Below are 12751 nucleotides of genomic sequence, written 5' to 3'. Positions count from 1 at the left end.
TGATCAGAATCTTGGGAACAGTCACAATAAATAAAACATTATAATTTTATTTGTAAAAAGTTAAAAACGTAAATAAGCTGCAGATTGACTAAGAAAACACTCCCAAATGTTCTTCCATCTAAGGAGTGCTTGGGGTCCACTTAAACAAACAAAACAAAAACCACCAAAGCTAAACTAGAGGTGGAAGCTGAACTCTTCTGGATGCATGACATCAGGAAGAGTTCAAATTGAGCAGTGCATTGTCACGCCCCCCACACACATACATTTGGGGACTGTGGACCTCGGCTACGGAGGAGACAAAGCATCAGTAACTGTTGAGTAGATCCAAATCGCCTGCTGTGAGAGCTGGTGATGAAGAAGCACGTTTAACAGGAGGGCTGTGATGACCACTGTCCCCGACCTGGTGTTCACCAGGCCTCTTCTTGTTCCGTGAACAGGGTTTTACATGTCCGTTGGTGGACCCTGCGATTTCAATGCTGTTGAGTGACGAGTGCTTAATTTGTCCTCTTTTAGCCCCTGTGCATTGGGTCTGATGTGTGTGTGTGCTTGTTGCTGGTTTATACAAATGTATCCTCTCCCTGGTTTTGTCTTGTTCTTTATCCTGGATCAGAGGTGATGCGCTCAGGATTCCTCGGACAAACTTCTCTCTGCCAACTGAAGAGCAAATAGTATTTGTCTTGTTTACAACAACAGCACCTGTACMGACAGTCAGATCTGGTTTATAAAAACAGCACCTGTACTGACAGCCAGATCTGGTTTATAAAAACAGCACCTGTACTGACAGRCAGATCTGGTTTATAAAAACAGCACCTGTACTTACAGCCACCTGTACTTACAGCCAGATCTGGTTTATAAAAACAGCACCAAACTGGCCACTGCAGAGACAGACTAGCTTAAAAAAATAGCCTGGTTAAGATCGGAATGTGCTTATAGCCAATTCCCCCAACCTCTGACATGTATGGCATGGCTACGACTGTCCGATTTGGCTAAAGAACACACAGATCTGGACCTGGTTAGCTTTAAAAATGGTCTTTCATTAAAATAGTGATGTAAATACAAAAGGATGTTAACACTTACAAAAGCGAATAGCTGATGTTCTTGACTCTTGGATCTTCTTTAGTTTGGGCCGTTCTGTCGCACTCAACTCCCACCGGTTTACTACCTGTCACAAACATACATGAAACAAGTTATCAATAAACTACTTTAGTACCATAAATGTGTTTTTTTTTACAACAGGAGCGTTACCTGTTCTGCCCAGCCTTGTGTTTTACAGCAGGATTGTTACCTGTTCTGCCCAGCCTTGTGTTTTACAGCAGGAGTGTTACCTGTTCTGCCCAGCCTTGTGTTTTACAGCAAGAGCGGTTACCTGTTCTGCCACAGCCTTGTGTTTTACAACAGGAGCGTTACCTGTTCTGCCCCAGCCTTGTGTGTTTACAGCAGACTGTTACCTGTTCTGCCAGCCTTGTGTTTCAACAGGAGTGTTACCTGTTCTGCCCAGCCTTGTGTTTACAGCAGGAGGTTACCTGTTCTGCCAGCCTTGTGTTTTACAGAAGGAGTGTTACCTGTTCTGCCAGCCTTGTGTTTTACAGCAGGAGCGTTACTGTTCTGCCCAGCCTTGTGTTTTACAACAGGAGTGTTACCTGTTCTGCCCAGCCTTGTGTTTACAAAGGATGTTACCTGTTCTGCCCAGCCTTGTGTTTTACAACAGGAGTGGTCGAAGGCCTCCAGTAGTTTCTCAGACAGGACCAATCCAATGCTGTTCCTCACGGTCTGCTTGAATGACGGGCCAACCTGGGAATCAAATAGTATACATTTCACCCTCAGTTCTGTCAGGGATCAGTGGTGCCATCTTGTGGAAGACATGTGACAGATAGGAAACAAAGGAGGTCAGTTAGGGTCAGAATAGAATCTTAGCTATGGTGTTGTGTCGGGCTCCTGGRGGTGCGAGCTGCTCATTTTACATGGTCACCTCACTCAAAAACATCTTATTTTATAGAAAGCTAAAACCATGGATTTGGTCAAACAGTAAAGTAGTACATTATTCCTGTAATGAAAAAGTGTCTGCCTGTCCCTTTTCCCTGGGGCCTGCTGCTGTGTACCAGCGAGCCACGCTCCCTCTCCCGGGAAATAAAATGCTCCGGGCAACAACAAAAAAAGTGTTCTGATTGTATAACATTTCAAAATCCTATCCTACGGAAAACACAGCTATCATGTTGTCACTGTTGAAGAAAGGAGGGTCAGCTTCCTGTAGGTTATTTTTTTCCTCAGCTCTCAATAGCAACTATTTTACAACCAACATATTTGATATGGCTTTGAGATACGGACCATGCGAAATGCGTATTGGCCTCACTGGGATTGCATAGGCCTGCCTCACTGGGATTGCATAGGCCTCATTGGGCAATAGGCTACAACATTTGAGACATTCAAAATGTACTGTTAGATGAATACATTTACATTTAACATTTACATTTAAGTCATTTAGCAGACGCTCTTATCCAGAGCGACTTACAAATTGGAAAGTTCATACATATTCATCCTGGTCCCCCCGTGGGGAATGAACCCACAACCCTGGCGTTGCAAGCGCCATGCTCTACCAACTGAGCCACACGGGACCACATGGCTACTAGCAGTGGGTAATATCTTTAGAGTTAGCGTCAGCGATCTTACTAATGTGTTTTCACTTACTCAGGTGGTGAATTAGCCCCAATTAAAATTAGCCTACGATATTAGTGCGCATTAACATGCAGGCTAATTCGCCTCCCGGGTGGCACAGTGGTCTAAGGCACAGCATCGCAGTGCTAGCTGTGCCACCAGAGATTCTGGGTTCGAGCCCAGGCTCTGTCGCAGCTGAGTCCGTACGGGAGTTGCAGCGATGAGACAAGACTGTAACTACTACCAATTGGGTACCACAAAATTGGGGAGAAAAAAGGGGTCAAATAAAAATAATTTAAAAAAGACGCATGCTAACTCATCTCTATTAAACCCCGCCCAAAAAATTACAGACATTTCTGGAGCTCTATTTTAACAGTAAAATATAACAAATAGCCTAATTTGTCAAGTCAAAATGCATGACAATCCCTAGAATATTTTAAATCAAAACATGAAAATGACAAAATGTAATTATTGTAGTCTACTACACTTTTTAATAAAGCACTGAATTACTTTATATACTAAAATGTTCTATTACGTGCATAGGCTGGTGCCACCCAACTGAAAAACTTAGATGCACCAGTACCACCAGGGGAAAATGTTAGTCTGGAGCCCTGGTCTTGTGACAGGGAGAAGTACAGAGTCAAAACCTTCTCACCTTTATGTTAGTTCCTGATACATCAAGACCTTGTAGCTTTGGGAGGCATGTGAGATATCCAACTGCCTTCTCAGTGATCGGGTTGTCTGTTGGAAAGAGAAGTGAAAACAACTGGTTTAGAGCTATGCTGTGGGTCCCCTGGACCATCTAAGACTTCCTGTCCTTGTCTCCCCTCCATCTTCACTAGCTGGAAAGAACAGGACAGATGAAATCATGAAACATGTATGCCATCCCTAAGAACAATCTGCTTTCACGATTCAGATTTCCTTCCTAGCCGTGCAAATAACTAAGGATGAGACTAGGAAGCCATGCTATACTATTGAGATGCCCCCATAACAGACTACTCACAGGACAGGTCCAGTATCTGTAGGTGTCTCAGCCCCCTCCTCATCATCCTGACAGGGGCTGTCAGTCTCTGGAGACCCTGGTCTGACAGGCTGTTACCACCAATGGACAGCTGGACCAGGCTACTGAGAAAAAGGAGAGGAAAACTACAATTGGACCAGGCTGCTGGTGAGACAGACACAGGACTAACTTTACAAGGAGGTGGATACTCAGCACGCACATCGAAAGCTTAGGCATAGAGACCTAAATTGGTTGAGGTTACGATTGGGGGTTATTTCATTTAAACAAGGCAAGTTAGTTAAGTACAAATTCTTATTTACAATGACAGCCTAACCCGGACGACGCTGGGCCAATTGTGCGTCACCCTATGGGACTCCCAATTACGGCCGGTTGTGATACAGCCCAGAATCGAACCAGGGTCTGTAGTGACACCTCTAGCTCTGACATGCAGTGCCACTCAGGAGCCCAATATGGTTAGGCGAACCACCACCCAGAACCATTTTAAATCTGCCTGCTAAAGACACGTCAGGGTCAATCACACACTTGCAGTCCAGCCTCAGTGAATTAATTAGGCATTGTACTGTACAATAGAACAAAAAAAATGTATTCATACCTGGACAATGCATCTGATGTGAGATGTTGGAAGATGTCGTGGCTGTCTCCCAGTCTGCAGCCAAAGAGATCCAGGCACTTCAGACTATGAAACGTTTTGATCTCTTCCAGCTTTTCAGACAGCAAGGGAAACCTGTACGGAAATAAGGCAACAGGCAGCCAGCCCATGTATGAACTGTCAATGAAGTGCATCGCAAGTTCCTAAATGGGCTGTAGGTTGAAGGTTACATAATGTTGGTGGTACTACAAGGTGGGGTAAGTAGGCTAGCTACAATGTGGCATGGCAGGTGTTTATAACCAAGCTTTGTCCCCTGCCAATACTGCCTTACCTATGCCGTAAACAAAGTGACCCGAGCACTATGTCCCCGTATGCATCACTGAACAACTGCAGAGCCTTAGGGGCTGCATCAGGATCTGAAAATATCTGCTTTTCCTCCGCGGCCGCGAAGAGTCTGTCCCCTACTTGTTCAGGAAATCCTTCGAGAGAATCGACATGGTTGATGTTGTACGCTACAAACAGCAGAGATATGTCGTAGAGGGATTTGGCAGTGTACTTCAAACTGCCTTCTTTGTTATAGGTGAAGACGAAATGCTCCTTTTTCAACGCCAGAGGGTTTGTTGTTCTGTGTGATGATGATGAGGATGATGAATGCGGCTTCGTCTCCGCGAGCACAATGTTATTGACGCGACGAAGCTGTCCTCTCTCGCGTACGTATACTATGCCAGAGTCAAGGTCGCCCATTTTATAAGACTTTACTACGAATTAACGTCTTTCCACACCATTCATCTAGTTACAGTAGCTAACCATCAAGTCGTTTTATCCAAAAAGTTAACTAACGAGATGTTCGATTCTGCCGCCAGCTTCCGTTAATAATTCTGGCTGAACTGGGCCTGTCTAAAATGACGTCTAGGGTATTATTTCGTCCTTCACAATAAAGGTCCCTCACGTTGATAACCTACAATTAATGAGGAAGGAAAAAAACTTTTGCTCCGTCAATTTAGTACAACAATATTTCAACATACAACAAAACTCACAAAAGACAAGAGATAAGTTACTAAAGACAACAAATAAAAGAGGACTTAACTATAAACTAGAGTTGTATTATAAACTCAGTAATAGGTAGAAAAGTCAGTTGAAAGATTTAACAGTCATAGGAAAGAAAGTGTTAAGGGTGTAAAATGGCATAGTGAAGCCACCTGTTGGTAAATGTTAATTACTGCAACTCCAGTGTTTTTACCGCTGTGCTTGCGATACCCGGAAGTGTTGCAATGTACTGAACAAGACTGCTTACTCGCATCAATGCCTCTGTCTCGTCATTTAACGTCCAAACAGAAAGATTCTTATAACGTTTTTTTTTATATAACTGAGAATAGGTAATATAGGTTAACATGAACTCAAGTGAAGTTTGTTATCTACAAAAGATAATGAAAATGTATGAAAACTAAGAGGAACATTGGACTAGATCAGGGATGAGAAACGTTGATGGGGGTGGGGCCACAAACAAATTAACATATCCTCTGCAGCAGAAGTAACTCTGGGTCTTCCTTTGCTGTGGCGGTCCTCATGTGAGCCAGTTTCATCATAGCGCTTCATGGTTTTTGCGACTGCACTTGAAGAAACTTTCAAAGTTCTTGAAATGTTCCGGATTGACTGACCTTCATGTCTTAAAGTAATGATGGACTGTTGTTTCTATTTGCTTTTTTGCCATAATAAGGACTTGGTATTTTACCAGATAGGGCTATCTTCTGTATACCACCCCTACCTTGTCACAACACAACTGATTGGCTCAAACGCATTAAGAACYAAAGAAATTCCACAATTTAATTTTTAACAAGGCATACCTGTTAATTGAAATGCATTCCAGGTGACTACCTCATGAAGCTGGTTGAGAGAATGCCAAGAGTGTGCATTACTGTCAACAAGGCAAAGGGTGGCTACTTTGAAGAATCTCAAATCTCAAGTATATTTTGATTTGTTAAACACTTTTTTGGTTACTACATGATTCCATATGTGTTATTTCATAGTTTTGATGTCTTCACTATTATTTTTACAATGTAGAAAATAGTAAAAACATTATTATTTTTTTWAACTTGAATGAGTAGGTGTGTCCAAACTTTTGACTGGTACTGTATGTATATATAGCTAGAGAAATGCATTTATTAATGTCTACATTCGTTTTTCACACGTTTATTATATAACATACACCTTAATGCATACTTTTAAACTATATTATGTAAGCTAAACATAAAAACGAATATATAAACACATTTTTTTGTACTAATGTTACTGTCCCCACTACAACAACTAAAAATACATGTAGTTTTGTCCTTGAAACATTTAATTGAAATACTGTAGAATTCCATGTATTCCTATGGAGAACTGCTCCTACTAAGGAGAGCCAATATGGCCGACCGGTGGCTGTAAAGCCTCTCAATGGCCAATACATAACATCAGCAGTTCAGGGTTTATATACAGTGGGGAGAACAAGTATTTGATACACTGCCGATTTTGCAGATTTTCCTACTTACAAAGCATGTAGAGGTCTGTAATTTTTATCATAGGTACACTTCAACTGTGAGAGACGGAATCTAAAACAAAAATCCCGAAAATCACATTGTATGATTTTTAAGTAATTAATTAGCATTTTATTGCATGAGAAAAGCAGAACTTATATATTGGTTACAGAATCCTTTGTTTGCAATTACAGAGATCATACGTTTCCTGTAGTTCTTGACCAGGTTTGCACACACGCCGCAGCAGGATTTTGGCCCACTCCTCCATACAGACTTCTCCAGATCCTTCAGGTTTTGGGCTGTCGCTGGGCAATAGGACTTTCAGCTCCCTCCAAAGATTTTCTATTGTTCAGGTCTGGAGACTGGCTAGGTCACTCCAGGACCTTGAGATACTTCTTACGGAGCCACTCCTTAGTTGCCCTGGCTGTGTGTTTCGGGTCGTTGTCATGCTGGAAGACCAGCCACGACCCATCTCAATGCTCTTACTGAGGGGAGGAGGTTGTGGCTAAGATCTCGCAATACAGGCCCTATCCATCCTCCCTTAATACGGTGCAGTCGTCCTTTCCCTTTGCAGAAAAGCATCCCCAAAGAATGATGTTTTCCACCTCCATGCTTCACGGTTGGGATGGTGTTCTTGGGTTGTACTCATCCTTCTTCTTCCTCCAAACACGGCGAGTGAGTAGACCAAAAAGCTCTATTTTTGAATCATCAGACCACATGACCTTCTCCCATTCCCCTCTGGATCATCCAGATGGTCATTGGCAAACTTCAGACGGGCCTGGACATGCGCCTGCTTGAGCAGGGGACCTTGTGTGCGCTGCAGGATTAATCCATGACGGCGTAGTGTGTTACTAATGGTTTTCTTTGAGACTGTGGTCCCACTCTCTTCAGGTCATTGACCAGGTCCTGCCGTGTAGTTCTGGGCTGATCCCTCACCTTCCTCATGATCATTGATGCCCCACGAGGTGAGATCTTGCATGGAGCCCCAGACCGAGGGTGATTGACCATCTATCTTGAACTTCTTCTATTTCTTCTATTTTCTAATAATTGCGCCAACAGTTGTTGCCTTCTCACCAAGCTGCTTGCCTATGTCCTGTAGCCCATCCCAGCCTTGTGCAGGTCTACCAATTTTATCCCTGATGTCCTTACACAGCTCTCTGGTCTGGCCATTGTGGAGAGGTTGGAGTCTGTTTGATTGAGTGTGTGGACAGGTGTCTTTTATACAGGTAACGAGTTCAAACAGGTGCAGTTTAATACAGGTAATGAGTGGAGAACAGGAGGGCTTCTTAAAGAAAAAACTAACAGATCTGTGAGAGCCGGAATTCTTACTGGTTGGTAGTGATTCAAAATTACTTTAATGTTCATGTGATCAAATACTTATGTCATGCAATAAAATGCAAATGAATTACTTAAAAATCATACAATGTGATTTTCTGGATTTTTGTTTTAGATTCCGTCTCTCACAGTTGAAGTGTACCTATGATAAAAATTACAGACCTCTACATGCTTTGTAAGTAGGAAAACCTGCAAAATCGGCAGTGTATCAAATACTTGTTCTCCCCACTGTACATCATTGTTGCCGATCCAGTAGCAACGAACCTACCGATTCTACATGTAGAATCACAATACTTGTCAGTGGCCAAGAACTTAACTTTGAGTTAATCAGGGAACACGAACCCACACTTCAGGGGGGCCAACAACAACAACAAAAATATATAAATAGAAGATTTTTTTTAAAGTTTTAAAAAAGGGTGTGGCGCTGTTAAGGTCATCAATGGATTATGGAAATATAGGATATGGATCAGCAGCTCAGACATCTTTAAAAAAGCTAGATGTTATCCAGGCCCAAGCCCTAAGAATCTGTTGTGGAGCACCTAGGACCTCTCCGGTGGCAGCGATGCAGGTAGAGTTGGGAGAGATGCCCGTTAAAGTTAAGAAGACAACAGCAAGCCATGACATATTGGGTAAATCTACAAGGACTTAAGGTTACACATCCTACAACAAAAAAAGATGCTCCTAGAGTGCTGGGAACATGAACAAAATCTGAATACAAGCTTTGGGTGGATAGGCAATTGCATGGCGAGAGAGATGGGGTTGTTTGGGAGGGAGTTTAACCCCTCTGTGGTTCTTCCTGCTATCCCACCTTGGTTTCTCCCTCAACCAGGGATAGATCTAGAGTTGCTTGAGAGGCTAAGAGCTGTTGAGGAAGGAGTAGATTCATTTGTAAGTGAACATTTAAGAACACAATACTAGGCTTTCTTTAATATATTCACAGATGGATCTAAGGACCCTAAAACAGGAAGGGCCGGAGCAGCTTTTAGTGTTCCTGAGTTTAATAAAGTGGCAGTGACAAAAAGAGCAACGGATCATTTATTTGTTTACACAATGGAGTTGTTGACCTTACTATTGGCTGTAGAGTGGGTGGAGGAGGTGAGGCCAGACATGGTAGTAATCTGCTCTGACTCCTCCTGTACAGCACTGATGAGCTTAAAGTCATGTGTGTCCCAGAGCAGACAGGATGTATTGTATGAGGTTTTGCAGTGCTTGTATAGGGTGACACAGATGGAGGTATTACAACCGCCCTACAAGACTCCCAATCACGGCCGGTTGTGATACAGCCTGGAATCATATGGGGAGCCCGTTAAAGAATAAAACGCCTGTAGGGAAACTAACAATGTTGCTCTATCAAATAGAATAATTTCTCCATCCTTGAAATGGAATCCCTTATGCTAGCTAGCATAATTTTAGATGAGTAGCAACAGTTAGCTACTAGTTATCTAGAAAATAAAAGAAATCTCACCCTTTTTCCCCAAAAGTATGTGGACACCCCTTCAAATTAGTGGATTTGGCTATTTCAGCCACGCCCGTTGCTGACAGGTGTATACATACAATGATAAGCCAATACAATGATAAGAATGAAGTGACTTATGTCCAGTGGGCAACTGTGGATAAGGAGCACAAGAATGACCCCAATGGTGGAACATCCAAAGTCAKCATCAAAAAAAGAGTTCCTGACCARCCAAGAGCAACTGCTGGAACAGCTSAACCTGATGCTGCGCAAGTTTAAGAGGCASACTTACAACATCATTAATCAGTCGACCCACTACAGGGCACTGAAACAAGGCTTGAAAGCACATTAATGCTTAATTCATGTTGACTTTTCCCGAAAATTACCTCTAAGTACGACACAGAAATATAGGCAGTCCACTTCGGAGCATCACACCAACAGGCAGCAGTCTACACAGGTGCAGAGTGCACATCCAGAGGTCTCCACTATCCATTTTTACAGTGATGGCCCTTGCACTCAGTACAAGCTCGTTACATGGAAATTGACAATGAAGTCTGGGCCAAACTAGAGACTGTTTCTTACATTTTTGTTCATTCATTTATTGCAATTCTATATGAAAWACAATTGTGTTTGTAAGTGAATTTTGTGTTTTATATGCAGAAAATTGTATTTTCTAGTTAATATTAGGTACTGGTAGTCAATYTAGAGATCTGAGGATCTGCTTAATATGCTCATCTTTTTGTATTTGTTGTCTTTCTTGCCTTTTGTAGAGGAAGATGGAGAACCCATACTGTGCAGASGCAGGAGCCACATACACGCACACAGTGGTTACTGCTTTTATGTTGCTATTTAGACTAAGATATTTTGTGCCAAATATAATGACCTCTGATTTATCTTTTGTTTAATTGAAGGAAGTTCTGTGACATCCAGTTACACTCACACACACAAGCGCTCATTCCTTTTACTCAGCGCTCATTCCTTTTACTCAGCGCTCATTCCTTTTACTCAGCGCTCATTCCTTTTACTCAGCGCTCATTCCTTTCTTTTACTGCGCTCAATTCCTTTTTAGCTCAGTGCTCATTCCTTTACTCAGTGCTCATTCCTGTTACTCAGTGCTCATCCTTTTACTCCCCGCGTCATTCCTGTTTACTCAGCGCTCATCCTGTTACTCAGTGCTCACCTGTTACTCAGCGCGTCATTCTGTTTTACTCAGCGCTCATTCCTGTTATCAGCGCTCATTCCTGTTACTCAGTCGCTCATTCTGTTTACTCCAGTGCTCACACTGTTACTCAGTGCTCATTCCTGTTACTCAGTGCTCAAATCCTGTTACTCAGTGCTCAACCCTGTTACTCAGTGCTCAATTCTGTTACTCAGTGCTCAACCCTGTTACTCAGTGCTCATTCCTGTTACCTCAGTTCTCCATTCCCTGTTACTCAGTGCTCAATCCTGTTACTCAGTGCTCAACCCTGTTACTCAGTGCTCATCCTGTTACTCAGTGCTCAACCTGTTTACTCAGTGCTCATTCCTGTTACTCACAGTGCTCATACCCTGTTACTCAGTGCTCAACCCTGTTACTCAGTGCTCATTCCTGTTACTCAGTGCTCATTCCTGTTACGTCAGTGCTTCATTCCTGTTACTCAGTGCTCATTCCTGTTACTCAGTGCTCAACCCTGTTACTTCAGTGCTCAACCCTGTTTACTCAGTGCTCATCCTGTTACTCAGTGCTCACCTGTTACTCAGTGCTCAACCCTTGTTACTCAGTGCTCAACCCTGTTACTCAGTGCTCAACCCTGTACATCAGTTGCTCATTCCTGTGACTTAATGTTTTTTATTAAAAAAAAAAGATAAACGACTCTTATTTTCAATTATATTTGGTCCAACTCATTTAAACAAATGTTTATAAAATCACATGATAGAATTTTGATAAAATTGAGGTTGGAGTCTCGCTTTAAAAATAAAAAAAACGGCTTTGTGTAAAACGAGTCCTATATCGACATAACCTTGAAAGGTTGCTCAGCAAGAGAATAGCCACTGCTTCGCAAACCGCATAAAAAAAAGCTAGACTCCGGTTTGCAACTGACATGGGGACACAGATCGTACATTTGGAAAAATGTCTCTGGTCTGATGAAACAAAATAAACTGGTTGGCCCAAATTACCATCGTTATGTTTGGAGGAAAAATGGGGAGGCTTGCAAGCCGAAGAACCACCACCCAACTGTGAACGCAAGGGGGGTGGCAGCATCAGTGTTTGTGCGCGGGTGCTTTGCTGCAGGAGGGACCTGATGCACTTCAAAAATAGATGCATTCATGAGGCAGAGAATTATGTTGGATTATTGAAGCAACATCCAAGACATCGTCAGAAAGTTAAAGCTTGGTCCGCAAATGGTCTTCCAAATGGGACAATGACCCCCAAGGCATACTTCGCAAAGTTAGGCAAAAATGTTTAGGACACAATAAGTCAAAGGTGTTGGAGTGGCATCACAAAGCCCTGACCTAAATCGCATAGAAAAATGTGTGGCAGAATGGAAAAAAGATGTGCCGACGCAAGGAGGCTAGAAACCTGATCAGTTCACCAGCTCTGTCAGGAGAGAATGGGACAAATTCCACCAACTTATTGTGGAAGCTTGTGGAAGGCTAACCCGCTTGTGGAAGGCTACCCGTTTGACCAATTGAAACAATTTAAAGGCGAATGCTACCATAATACTAATGAGTGTATGTAAACTTCTGACCCATTGGGAATATTGATGAGAAATAAAAGCTGAAATAAAATCATTCTCTCTACATATTATTCTGACATTTCACACTTCTTAAAATAAAGTGTATCCAATCTGATCTAAGAAGGGAACTTTCTTTACAGGATTAAAATGTCAGGAATGTGAAAAACTGAGTTGAAATTGTAATTTGGCTAGGTGTACGTAAACTTCCGACTTCAACTGTTTAAGTGAAAAGCTTAACACAAATATTACGACGCGTAGCACAATGCGGGAATTTGCACCGTGTGTGAAACGGAAGCCAAATTAAACTTAATCGTCTCGTTTAATTTATATAACAACGTTTCCAAACCTTCGTTTAGCATCTAGTCCAAATGTGGCATTGTATTGATACCTATTTTATCAATTTGCATTCGTTTCAATAGGAACTTTATTTTGAAGCGAACGCAAAACCACTTGCAATCTATGTGGCTA

General features: G+C 42.3%; 1 protein-coding gene across 2 annotated transcripts; it reads right to left on the bottom strand.

Moving 5' to 3' along the window:
* Positions 1-21: 21 nt before the first annotated feature.
* lrrc42 (leucine rich repeat containing 42) lies at positions 22-5181 on the bottom strand. Of its 2 annotated transcripts, none has more exons than XM_024138178.2 (7): positions 4594-5181; positions 4266-4397; positions 3656-3777; positions 3308-3393; positions 1678-1791; positions 1078-1162; positions 22-654 (listed from the first exon to the last, which is right to left on the bottom strand). In XM_024138178.2, the coding sequence occupies exons 1-7, from the start codon at positions 5004-5006 to the stop codon at positions 305-307; spliced, it is 1302 nt and encodes a 433-aa protein (XP_023993946.1). In that variant the 5' UTR covers positions 5007-5181; the 3' UTR covers positions 22-304. The 2 variants fall into 2 exon arrangements, with proteins under 2 accessions (XP_023993946.1, XP_023993947.1); XM_024138179.2 differs by having other exon boundaries at positions 3656-3774.
* Positions 5182-12751: the final 7570 nt, after the last annotated feature.

This window comes from Salvelinus sp. IW2-2015, unplaced genomic scaffold, assembly GCF_002910315.2.
Source record: "Salvelinus sp. IW2-2015 unplaced genomic scaffold, ASM291031v2 Un_scaffold1406, whole genome shotgun sequence".
In the NCBI taxonomy this organism is placed as follows: domain Eukaryota; kingdom Metazoa; phylum Chordata; class Actinopteri; order Salmoniformes; family Salmonidae; genus Salvelinus; species Salvelinus sp. IW2-2015.
Note: the sequence above shows the minus strand (reverse complement) of the source record. Positions and strands in the feature narration are given on the sequence as shown.

Coding starts and splice junctions, on each gene's coding strand:
- lrrc42 (XM_024138178.2), bottom strand. CDS start 5,006: ATGGGCGACCTTGACTCTGGCATAGTATACGTACGCGAGAGAGGACAG. Junction 4,398..4,593: donor TCACTTTGTTTACGGCATAG/GTAAGGCAGTAT, acceptor ATTTCCGTACAG/GTTTCCCTTGCTGTCTGAAA. Junction 1,792..3,307: donor TATCAGGAACTAACATAAAG/GTGAGAAGGTTT, acceptor TTTGATTCCCAG/GTTGGCCCGTCATTCAAGCA.